Genomic DNA, 13,141 nt, shown 5'->3' with positions numbered 1-13,141 from the left:
ACTATAATTTACGCCTAGATTAAGACTTAACCCTTCTTTATATATTTGTTTTAAATAAATTTTTAAGAGTGTTTTGTAACTAAGTAACTTCTTTTTTTTGTACTCGTTCCTCCTTATCTTTTACATGAATAATATTAATTATTAACATCCCTTGAGTAGAGTTATAACAAGTGGTTTATTTATGGATCTTTCTGTTACGTCAACCGTCGTAGGATTAATTGTCGGGTCACCAGTTTCATAGAATGCTCAGGGATATCTATTGTAGAAAGCCATTTTGATTTTTTTGCTTTGACAACAAATGGTTCGTTAATATTTACGCTCCCAAGAAAGCCGCTCGTATTCTTTACAGCCATAAAACAATAATATTGAGTTTGTCACGTTCGCAGTCGTTTGTCTGAGTTGTTTGTTTATGGGTTTATTTACGCGTTTGTCTATGGTTATATTATTTACCAGTCAAAAGTTTGATGTCAAAATCCAAAGTTAAAAGCAATTAAACATAAAACATCGATTCAGTATTTTGGAGCTTAGAGAAATAATAATACTATTAATTTTCTACTTGCACAATGTCTTCAAGTGAATTCAGCAAACGTTAGTCCTTAAATTGTGTTTATTTTAATAACGTTTTCCAAAACTGCTCTTTAGATTTTCGTAAATAGAATCACTAGAATTAGCACAATACTCTCAAATTCTGAAGTGTTGTAACACTATAATTTGGGAAAACTTGTCGAATTCCGCTGCATGCAAAGGCTCTTTAAAAAAACAACACTTGAATCTAATGGAGACGGTGGTTGTAAACATGCACAAAATAGGTTTTTAGGGTGCTGATTTGGGTTATTTTAACAATTTATCCGTATTTCCTAACCTTCAAACTTAACTTTGATAAAAAATGGAACTTTAATGCGTCTTTTACTATCTCCCACGACATAAATCGTTATTTCTTGTTGTAATTAAGTTAAAACCAAGTGCTATTAATAATTTTTTTCCGTGTTCGGAATTCGACAAGTTTGTCATAATTTGAATTACTGATAATATATGATTCTGTATTATTATATATTTTCAGAAAGCATGGACGAAGAAAACCTTTGTGATCTAACTGATTCTCCAAAGAAAGGTTTGTCGTGATATTATTCACAATTCGAAACCTAAATAATAGGTAAAGTTTCGGAAAATATACAGAAAATTGGGACATCCTTAATACGCACATTTTATTTTAAAAACACTTTTACCAGTTAGATAATAATGAGGAGTAAGAATTTCAGTTTCAGGAAATGGAAAATAATGCATTTTAGTATCTATTTCGTTAGAAAAATTATTTTCCCTTTCCGGAAACTGAAATTCTTACTTCTCATTCTCTTAAATTAGTAATTTTTGACAAGTTGCCATTTCATAATTCCAATGAAATTTTCAAATACAACTGTGCCATAGACCACTTTAGACCTTGGTTGAGATACATTGATATTTCAAAAACTCACCACGAAAACTTTATCCCATGTTTTTAAATTTCATTTTCAAAGTTTTTGATATTTTTTCTTCGATTTCTGTTTCTCCTTTGTACGACATACAATAAAATATTGAAATTCAACCATCATAAACTGTAATTAAATATGGGATGTGCAAGTTGCTTTTATGAGTGGAAGGAGGTGCATGGACCAGATCTTCTCATTGCGGATTCTCACTGAGAAGTTTCTGGCAAATGATTTTGCTATCATTTTTATCATCATCTTCTAAATACACTTTTTAGTTTTTGTGTGCGTTCAGAAATATTTCATCTATTTGGATTTTATTGCAAAATGGAAATACCCCGATCTTCTGGCAGAATATGCCAAAGGCCTGAGGGATGATTAATCCATTAATTAATTAATCTTTAACCATCTCCCCCGATGTATAGTAGTTTCTTGTAGTAAGTAATAAGTTTTTTTTTATTGTATTTTTCTACTATGTAATTTTGAAATTTTTAAGAAGATGAGTAATAGATAAATGAATTATGCAGTATAAAAAGAGATACCTATACAACATTTTCTTAGTCCTCCTTACTGGGGGATCCTGTGGTGAGTGGTGAGGCAAAATAGGTTTTGGTTAGAAGGTTTTCAGCAACTTCTATGGTTTAACTTCATGATTTGGTAGGGTTTAAAAACTAACTTTATTAAAATACTAGTCTGTTCTTTTTCTGGTAATTCCCTAAGCCAAATGAAACGAAGTGTTATTAATAATTTGTGTGTATTAAATAGTAAGCAGAATAAGGAAACTTTTCAAAATAATATTCCAGCGTAACAGGTTACATGACAACATTGTTAATTCCTTCATTCTAGCACCAACTCTGTCAACGAGCACTTCTAATTTTGGCGTTGGATCCACATGATCGAAATAATATTCCAGCGTAACACGTTACATGATAACATTGTTAATTCCTTCATTCCAGGACCAACTCTGTCAACAAGCACTTCCAGTTTTGAAGCGCTGGATCCGCATGATCCAAATTTGAGCCGATTAGCTACAACGATGTTTCAAAAAACGTCAGACTACCTTTATGGAGAATTGACATCTACACAGGTATGAGTTTAAATAAGCTTTCTAGACGATTCTCTTTTGTAAGACTCCATTCATTGAGTAACATTTGTAAAGCACTCTGTTTAGCAGGTTATCGCACACATAGTAAGCTCGGCCTCGCCTCATTTCCCTACCTTTTCCCTGAGGCGAGGCGATGCTATTTTGATGCTGATTAGTGTGCCTTGCATTATTATGTTTCATACAAAGAATACTGAAAGGCTTGATCTGGTGATATGTGTGCAACAGTCGTTATTTGCAAATCTAAAGGAGTAACAGGAATATAATTTCTATTGGAATTATCTATTATAGATAATGCTATGTACCAAGTCGAAATCATAATATTATATATGATCAATTATTATATTCTACCATCTCACCTTCGCCTAACTTCTGAAGGAATTAACAATGTTATCATGTAATTCCTTCAGAAGTTAGGTCTAGGAATTCACGGTGATCTATCTATAGAGATATACATTGTTAATTCCTTCAGAAGTTAGGTCTAGGAATTCACGGTGATCTCTATAGATGGATCGCATCATATGTCAGTAATCGGCACCAAATCACCGTTGTTAATGGTTTCGCATCTTGTGTAATGAAAATCGTTTCAGGTGTGCCCCACGGGTCGCATCTCCAACTCTTATTTAATATTTACATACCTAAATGACATTTATGTATGCTTTCAAAATAGTTACTCCTTGTTATACGCGGATGATATGAACATTTTTAAACCTATACAATCTTTATCCGATTATACGGAATTACAAAGCGATCTTGATATTTATGCACATACTGTTGACTCATTGTCCTTAAACATATCTTAGTGTCACTCGATTACGTTTGCTAGAAATAAAAATAAAATTACCTATCCTACTTGAACAATAAACTTCAACAATCTATGTCTCTAGCGATTCCGTTCAACTACTTATGATAAAGTCAAAATGCTATTGACTTGCCTACCAATGTCCAATGGACAATATCAGTGGGAACATAACACGTCAATCGGTTTAATTGTTGGCAGATGAATCATCTAAATGCGGTAAAGATCGATGATTAATTTCATTCATTTAAGATATATATCCAGCTAACCCATTGGGCGCATTTTGCACCCGTGTTCTAAAATTAATTATAGAAACACCCTAATATTATAGAACTACCTTCTTCTGGCGCTAGTAAAATTATATTGTTAATGTTAATATTAGTTGTACGTTTCTACATGTCATTAAGATAGTATTTATAGGCCTTGGTCGTGACTCACTAGATATAAGTCTTAGATGTAAGTCACTAGTTTTAAGTCGGTAGTTCTGGCATTAATTATTTAATAAATATACTTGTACAGCGCCCTTGAGGTGTTTTTCACAAAAAAGGCGATATATAAATTAGCCAAATATTATTATTATTCTACATGTAAAGATCTAGGTGTTTACTTAGACAGCATATTAATTTTTGATAAGCACATCAACAAAAATTATATCTAAATCCTACAAGATGCTAGGTTTCCTATTAACACATTTCGAGAAAATGGATTTCTTTGAAACAACTAAATCTTTGAAAATAATACGTATATTTCAATTATCTTTTTTACATAGTACTCACCACAACTATAAAATTATTATCTGAAATTAAAGCCTACTTTTGTAATATTACTCCATAAACTGAAGTTAAGTCAGTGGTGGGCCATTTAGTGATGTTTTATTTGTAAAAAAATATTGTTTTCGCCCAAATCTCCGGTGCAATAACTGTAAGGAAGTATTATCCGTTCTACGGGTTTAAATATAGTTTCCTTTTGATAAAATATTCTTCCCTTCCCGCTTGAAGTGTGTTAAGAATAAGTAAAGTTTTCAAAAGTGCCAAGACCATAAAATATTGTTTGGTTCATCGGTCAGAAGTTCATTGGAGTATGCTTCCACTATAAGGGATCCTCGATTTAGTAGAAAGCATACAGAATAAATTTCGAAATATTTACTCAAGAAACACAACAAAACTACAAGTAATATGTAAACTTTACAAAAAAGATGTACATTGTCAGATCTTTTTTTTCTACACAATCTGCTAAATAATACAATCGATAGTCCCGAATTGTTATCTGTCATTGGCATAAATGTTCCAATGAGGCATATCAGGCATACTACGCTTTTTCATACAGAAGCTAACAACACTAATGCAGCATATAACTCACCAATGAATGTCCAAATAAATACATATATTTTATCTGATTCAAAATATGCTTTTTTTAGGATGACTACAAACTTCTAGAAGAAATGAACCGAGTGACAATATCCAAATACACTGATTTCCACAGGATCGCTGGTAATTTGTCCAGCAGCATGACCGAGTTGGACAAGTTATGTGAGTTTCGTTTTTTTTTTATTCTGTTTCAAGTCCAATGTCGTCAATGGCAGTTAAACCATTTATGTGGATGGGGTGGATTCATCCTAAAGCTGTGGTTTAACCACTACATATGTGCCAATGTTCTAAAGCATAAGGGAGGCAGTGTGGCCTGAAGTTGGAGACCCCTGATAACAGGGGTTTATAAAAAGGAATATCAATTGCCTGCCACTGAATAATGAAATGTACTGTCTGTCTTTTGGAATGTAATGTTTCCTCAATTTTTTAAAACATCCTTATTTCATTCTTTTATATTTTATTTTCAGACATCACATTGCTGCCATATTTACAAAAAATCGATGCCATGGAAGAAAGCGTCAACAAACTAGAACAGGCAGCCTACAAACTCGATTCATATTCTAAAAAACTAGAAGCTAAATTTAAATTCCTGGAGAAAAGATGATTTTATTTCTTTTGGCTGGTTACTATGAGGGAATTTTAATTTAGACTTTCTTTCTTTTGGCTGTTATTATGAGGAAATTTTAATTTACTTTTGTGTTTGTGCTTCAGAACAAATGAATTCATGCGAAGGGACAAATAAAAATATTAAAAAACACAAGATTGATATTTCACCACTGAAGATTAGCTTTATGCCCTCCAAATGAAAATTTGATTTTAAAATAGCTTGCATTAGGTGTGCATCCCTTTGCCGGAATAGTGCGAGGCAAAAAGGGTTACAAATTTTAACATTCCATGTGATTAATTAGTTATTAGAAAAGTAATTAATTGCCTATGTGTATTCCTAGTCAGTAGTTTGTGATGCAATAATTTTATCAACAATATAATATAATGTTTATATAGGTGTATTACGTTTTTATTTATTTCAATTCCCTTTTGATAGTGTGTTATAATATGTAATGTGGCTGACAGATTGTGCTATACGCATCATGGCTTGGCCTAGCGAATACTGAAATAGGCCAAGCCACGAGAATATAGCCTGGTCTGTCACATGCTTTATGACTTAAAATGGACCCCGGATAAAAAGGAATCACCTCATTGTAAACGAATCTTACAGCCCCCTTGAGGTGATTTTTTCACATAAACGGCACTATATAAATTATTATTATACATTTTTTTTTTTAAATAAATTAAATGGAGTTCTACCATAGACATATGAATATTAGTAGACCTGCCCTAAGTGATTAAAAGCGTATTATCCCCACTCCCCATACCGGTTCCATTGGAACCGGCTGTGCTGGCGTATGGCCTCAAGTGAAATTTGAAAACGTGACGTCATCATTCTTGTGCGAACTATGGTCGAGGCATCATCGGTTCATTTTACGAAATAACACGGCAAAATGTTGACTTGTACTATGAAAACTTGTAAAAATAGATGTGAAAAAGAGAATAAACCCAACTGTCGTATTACATTCCATATATAAGCATTATTTTACTTTATTTTAAGCATATTCACATCGTATAATATAGATCAGTTTTAGAAACATATTATACTATCACATCGAGAAACGTCTGGACGCGAAACACAAAGCTGGTTGGTTGCTGGGAAGTAAATTATGAACATTTATAAAAGTGTCTTAACTAAATACTTAAACGAAATATTCGACTTTGTTCATAACGTGGCGAGTAATTTGCGCTCCCATGTAAAAATGTCTATTCATTCAAAAGCAGATTTTAATTTTAAGAAGTAAATGGTGATATTATAATGCGAGATGCCTATTTACTGTCAGATTGATTTATTGACGAATCACAGTCAGCTTTACCCCCTTCGTTCTTCAACAGTTGATTTTACCCCTCGCCATTATCTTCTCGTCTATTAATTCCTATGTCTGTGAGTTCTACGAATAAAACAGCAAAACAATAAATATTATTATACATTTTACATTTATTATAGTAATAATTGGATAATATGTATAGCTCTTAATCTAAATAAACAACAGAAGGATGTCGCTGCTAATCTATTTTGTTCTCTCCTTTCGCTCTAATTAAAGATTACTAGATGCCCAAAAGTGACAATATGCAGAGCACACTTAATGCAACGTGAGCATGACAACCATTATTCATGTCAGAATTCAGTTGTAAATAACTGAATTATAACTGATTTTTTTTTTTCTATAATAATATTTTATAATAGCGTCATTTTTCTGAAAAATGCCCTCAGGGGCGCTGACGTAAGTATATCATCGCCTACAACTTCTAACAAACAATACTAGGCAATTTGCACTGAATTTTTTGCCGATATTTTCTGAATTTGCCGATACAAAGACTTGGTATGGCTGGGTTTACACTTATAAGTAAAATTTACGACTTTCGTAAATTTTTGAAAAGTTACTCACAGGAGCGCTTACATATGCATCCAACTTATCGTAAATAATGCTCACGGAAGTTGTTCGGAAGTTTAATTTACGAACTTCTCACAGAGACCGCTCAGCGTTGCCAGGTCTAGGGAAATTTCCCTAGATCTAGGGGAGAAAAAAAATTTCTAGGGAAAAGGGAAATTTTCACGATATCAGCACAAATCTAGGGAAATTTCGTACTTTTTGGCAAAAAAAATTTTTTACATGACAATATTATTGGGATTGCCAGTGAACATTAATGTATTTTTATTTTTGGGATTTCCAGGAATCTTAAATAATGTTGATGTACATAAATGAAGCAATGTTATTTTTAACACTGACAACTCAAAATTATATTTATGTTCCTAAAAATATTAAAACCGGGGACTTCTTAAAAGTTTCAGATTACGACTTTGTCTATGATCATTACAATAAGAAATTATCTTCTCTCACCTTTTCACCTTTGGCTTTCCACTTTCGGCAATTTCACACAGGTACAGGTTTTTTCTCGCCAAATATTTCCACTGTCATTTCACTTCTGTTCTTCTGAATCATCTCAAGTGCCAAACTGATAAACTTCAGTCTTCAACCTGTACTAATAATTCAAAGCTCCCTTGAGGTAATATTTCACTGAAACGGCGCTATACAAATAATTCATTATTCCAAATCTTCTTGTTCCTTGCTATAATCTAAATCAAAATCTTCGGCGAATGACTAGAAGTCATAATCACAGAAACCAATATCAATGAATACAGCCCATCGATGCCTTAATCTGCAAAGCGTACATTTCCAAAGTTTGGAGGTGTTTTTTCACAAAAACAGCGCCTTACAAATTATCCAAATATTATTATCATTAAAATATGTTATTTGACAAATTATTATTGGCGTTGTAATCTTCTACTTACCCGGTAAAACACAAAATTTCAGATTAAGGCATCGCTATGTTATGTATTGCTATATAAGAAAGAGACAAAAGTGCATGCAGAAAGTATGCTATGACAATTTCATTAATATGGCCGAATCTAATATTAATACCGATCCAAAACATTTCTGGACATTTGTTAAATCTAAGCAAAAAAGCTCTGAACTACCGAACAATATGTATCTTAACTCTCAGCATGCATCGGGTGGGGAAGCTATAAGTAACTTATTCAATATACATTTCCAATCCTCCTTCGAATCCCACACCCCGTGCACCTCGTCTACCTCTCGAGTATATTTATTTATTTATTGTTTATTTGCAAAAACAGTATGAACCAGAACATTGCAATATCGATAATTAACATTTACAAAAAAGTGAATAACAAATAGGTACATTTACAAGTGGGACAAAGAAAAAAGTTTCAAATTTAGATTTACAATTTTAAGTATTGAATAATAATATTTCACGTTTAAATACGTTGTAGGACATGTGGAAAATATCCACATTTCCTGCGAGGCAGTTAATTAACCTAGTGATTTATATAATCCAAACACCTCAGTACTCAATCTAAGTAATGTTAATATGGACGCTGAATTAGTTTGTAAATATCTTAAATCATTAGACCCTACCAAAGGCAGTGGGCCTGATGGTATACACCCAGTGTTTTTAAAGAATTGCGCTGGTGTTTTATGTTATCCGCTAAGTCAAATATTTAAAACCTCACTGTCTTCTGGCATTTTTCCGCAGCAATGGAAAAGCTCATATGTTGTACCTATATTAAAAAAGGAGACAAGCACAATATTGAAAATTACAGACCGATCTCTAAACTAAATGTAATGGTTAAGCTTTTTGAAAAAATTGTTTATGATAATATTTTTCCTTGTATACGGCCACACATTATTCCGAATCAACACGGCTTCATGACAAAAAAATCAACAGAAACTAACCTTTGTGAGTTTGTTGACACAGTCCTTGTTGCTATGGATAACGGATATCAAATAGATGTAGTCTACACAGACTATTCCAAAGCCTTTGATAAAATCCCACACAGCATTTTAATTGAGAAAGTCGAAGCAATGGGTATACACGGTGACCTCCTTCGTTGGTTAGCCTCTTACCTCTACAATCGTACACAAGCTGTAACTGTTCAAGGGTTTTGCTCTAGTTTCGTGCCCGTAACCTCAGGAGTACCCCAGGGATCTCACCTTGGCCCCCTTTTATTTAATATCTTTATGAATGACGTCAGCATAATTATCCGTAATTCTCAGCTATACTTATATGCTGATGACAAAAAGATAGTCAAAATCATAAAGTCTGAGATGGATTGCATAGAACTCCAGCATGACCTTGACTCTCTGGTGAATGAATATTGTTTAAAAAATCACCTTCTTTTGAATGCAGACAAATGCAGCGTCATATCTTACTCTCGAAAGAAACACACAATATTATATCCCTACAAAATTAAAAACAAACTCTTAAACAGGGTAAATGTGATTAGAGATCTTGGAGTCCTAATGGACAGTAAGCTTCTTTTTCAATCTCATATCGAGCATATTACGTCGAAGGCTTTGAAAATGCTAGGATTTATACTTAGAGTATGTTCAGTTTTCAAAAATCCACAAACATTTAAGATTCTCTACATATCTTACGTCCGAAGCCACCTAGAGTATGCATCAACAGTGTGGAACCCTCATAGTTCTACATATAAATCAAACATAGAAAGAGTTCAGAAAAAGTTTTTGAAATATGTCTCTTATCGCATGCGAAATGATGAAAACAATGTGTCCATGAACCTTAAAACTCTTGATCAACGCCGAGATATCAGAGACCTAGTAATGCTATATAAGATAATCCACTATTTTATTGATAGCCCATACCTTTTACAAAATATTCATTTCAGATGTCCATTAAGAGTAACTCGATCTCCGGACACATTTTATATTCCCAAGAGCAATACTAATTATCTCGAAAATGTATTTATAAGAAGAAGCTGTAGCACCTTTAATAGATTATGCACAAATATCGATGTGTTCAATACGAGCCTCGCAGGATTCATAGCATTCCTAAGAGAGTAGCGTTTGATCGTTGCGGTAAACTTAGTAGTGTTAGTGTGTGTATTGTTTTTGTATGGGTTGAATCTGTAGTCTTTTTATTTTTATTTTTTTGGAGATTTTCCTTTTCTACTAGTTAGTATTTATATTGTATTGTATTATTTATATTCATATGTTTTTCTACCTATATATAAAATGAATCTTCTGTGGAAACTTTACTGGTTTATGCAACTTGGTAAAAATGATTTGTATTAAAATATATTTGTATAACTGTTTGTTTCCCAAATAAAATAAAATAAAATAAAAAATAGAATAAAAAAAAAAACAGTGACTACGTACTGGTGTATATGTGGCGTATTTGGGTATTCGTGTATTTTTATTACTACAAATAATATATGAAAGTTATCAACAAAAACCAAGTACTTTTTTTCAAAGCTCCCCCCCCCCTCCGGACGGACAGACGTTTTTAACTTGCCAAGGTGGTACCCCCGGAATCTAGGGAAATTTCGACTCCCAATCTAGGGAAATATTGCAATCTGGACCTGGCAACGCTGCCGCTACACCAATAATCCTATTTTTGGTAAGATGGCTTCCTGCATAAATGAACCACTCACTAGATCAATATCTTCGGGTTTTTCGTACTGAGCCCATGGGTCCTAAAGTTTGCCATAGATAAAGTCTGTAACTGAAAAATATACGTCACTACACGACATACTCACCATCGACTAGGATAGAAACTATAAAAAAGGCGTAACCATAGATAATATAATTCTCATTCGGAGCCAACCCCATTGGCTAGCCTAAAATCGGCCAATGACAGCGGCCTATAAACATGCATGAAGTGCGCACTGGTTTGTGGAAAATATACGTCACAAGTCAGCCATAGAGATTACCGTGTCTTTTTTTCTGACCCACTTTTTACTCGGAGTTATACCCAGGGGGGTATAACTCCGCTTCAAAACGTCAAAACAAACTGTAGCCATTTTGAAAATCTATGTTTGTGACGTAGGCGATGCTTATTTTTTTTGTTTCTGGCTCACTTTACCATAAGACTCGTGCGCCAGAAAGAGAGGGTTCGCAAACGGTGTAATGCGTGTTCTCGCCGCTAGGTGGCCGACTCATGCTTCCCGCCATTTCACTTCCTCTAAAAAACTGTAAGAAAAGTTTGACAGACGCCGTTGTTTGTCATCATAACATTGTCAAACACATTTAAATATCTGGTTGTGTGAAACAGTTGATTTATGTGTGAAAATGCCTACCAATAAAGTCCTTAAAACGTGTTGTGTGAAAGGATGTACGGACAGAGACTATTCGACACAACTTTCCAACCATAACCTCTGAGAGTCCATTTCGAGAATGGTGTTCAGCACGTATCATGACTACATCCTAAAAAGTATTCTAGGTAAAATTTCGATCGCGCTGGCCTCGCTTATTATGAATATTTTTTAGATAAAACCTTTAGATTCACCTTAATTACTGTACGACACAACTTTTTGCATTCGGGGCGGTGGAAAATATTGCAATAAAAATTTCAATTACGTAAAATTAAAATTAGCTTTCGTTTTGTGAAACGAGACCGTCCATTTTCAAACTTTATTTGTTTATTGTCAAATGTCATTTTGTTTTGTTGGTATTTCTGTTACTATAGGACGAAACGAACGGCTAGAAGTAGCTAGAGACAATCGCGCGGTCGTTTTTTTTAATGTTAAAAAATTCCGTCATATTAGTATTTAGCTGATATCCATGCATTGTGTGCGTTGTGATTGAAATTTATTAGCTGGATTTTATTTTTTTACGTTCAAATTTTATTTAAGTTAACTATTTCTGCGATGTTGAGCGGCTACGCTAAGTTTGTAATACAAAAGAAAGTGCTCCCTTTATAGCGCCTGCTCGCGTCAAGGCAAGAAAAACATCCCAGTTTTCAAGTAGTTTAGCGGCTACGCTAGGTTTGTGTAACATGGTTTGTGATACAAAAGAAAGTGCCCCCTTTATAGCGCCTGCTCGCGTCAAGGCAAGAAAAACATCCCAGTTTGCAAGTAGTTTAGCGGCTACGCTAGGTTTGTGTAACATGGTTTGTGATTCAAAAGAAAGTGTCCCCTTAATACCGCCTGCTCGCGTCAGGGCAAGAAAAACATCCCAGTTTTCAATTAGTTTAGCGGCTACGCTAGGTTGTATATATATATATATTTATATATTTATACAGGGTGTATCGGCACTAACCCGACAAACTTTAACCAGCTATTCCTTAGCACATTTGGAGTAAAAAATGTTATGTGCACTTTGCTGTCCGGTAACGTTTTTTTTTAATAAAAAATTAATTAAACATATTTTCACCACATGTCACCACTGTTTTATCCTTTGTCAAAATTTGAAAGCAACGTCGCAACTTAACTCGCGTGTCGCTGCGAACGAAGCCCGTATTAAATAATCCAGTACCAGAAAATAAATATTTTATTTAACAATAATGATTATTCACATTTTTCGTATTCGAATCACTGATTGTCTTCTTGTATTGTACACATCAGTTTTATTTTTGTATCTAAATTGTTTCACCTCTGGAATGCTCTGGTTTCACCACTTACGCGTTTCACGTATTAAATAGTCTAATTTTGAAACTAAGAAACTAATTAGTAGATTTCCTGAATTTATAATCGAAGTCCAATAATTCTGAGCACCAGAGGCGGATTTGCCCTTAGGCCTATGTAGGCCCGGGCCTAGGGCGGCCAGATATTAGGGGCGGCCAATCGTGACAAAAAAGTCACAGATGATAACAAGAAATTACTTCCTAAGTACCTAAATAATGTACGTATGAAATAGCGATATGCAAGAGCGTGTTCACACACAGCACACAGCGCGCCCCCACGCCCCGCAGCCGCCCTCGCTACACCTATCATGCTCCGTCGCTCGTCCGCTCGCGTATTTCCAATCCCTACCGTGATTCA

The 13,141-nt window shown here is 34.1% G+C and overlaps 1 protein-coding gene across 2 annotated transcripts; it reads left to right on the top strand.

Annotated features, from left to right (window-relative positions):
- The first annotated feature begins 403 nt into the window (after positions 1 to 403).
- On the top strand, positions 404 to 5,738 carry Blos2 (biogenesis of lysosome-related organelles complex 1 subunit 2). 2 transcript variants are annotated; one of them, XM_089644561.1, is made up of 5 exons: positions 408 to 588; positions 1,061 to 1,111; positions 2,420 to 2,550; positions 4,782 to 4,893; positions 5,199 to 5,738. In XM_089644561.1, the coding sequence occupies exons 1-5, from the start codon at positions 564 to 566 to the stop codon at positions 5,333 to 5,335; spliced, it is 456 nt and encodes a 151-aa protein (XP_089500687.1). In that variant the 5' UTR covers positions 408 to 563; the 3' UTR covers positions 5,336 to 5,738. The 2 variants fall into 2 exon arrangements, with proteins under 2 accessions (XP_089500693.1, XP_089500687.1); XM_089644567.1 differs by lacking the exon at positions 1,061 to 1,111 and having other exon boundaries at positions 404 to 588.
- Positions 5,739 to 13,141: the final 7,403 nt, after the last annotated feature.

The sequence above is a fragment of the Hesperophylax consimilis genome, chromosome 2, assembly GCF_061612785.1.
Source record: "Hesperophylax consimilis isolate HC1 chromosome 2, BYU_Hcon_1.0, whole genome shotgun sequence".
NCBI classification, from domain to species: domain Eukaryota; kingdom Metazoa; phylum Arthropoda; class Insecta; order Trichoptera; family Limnephilidae; genus Hesperophylax; species Hesperophylax consimilis.
This window is presented reverse-complemented; position numbering and strand designations above follow the sequence as displayed.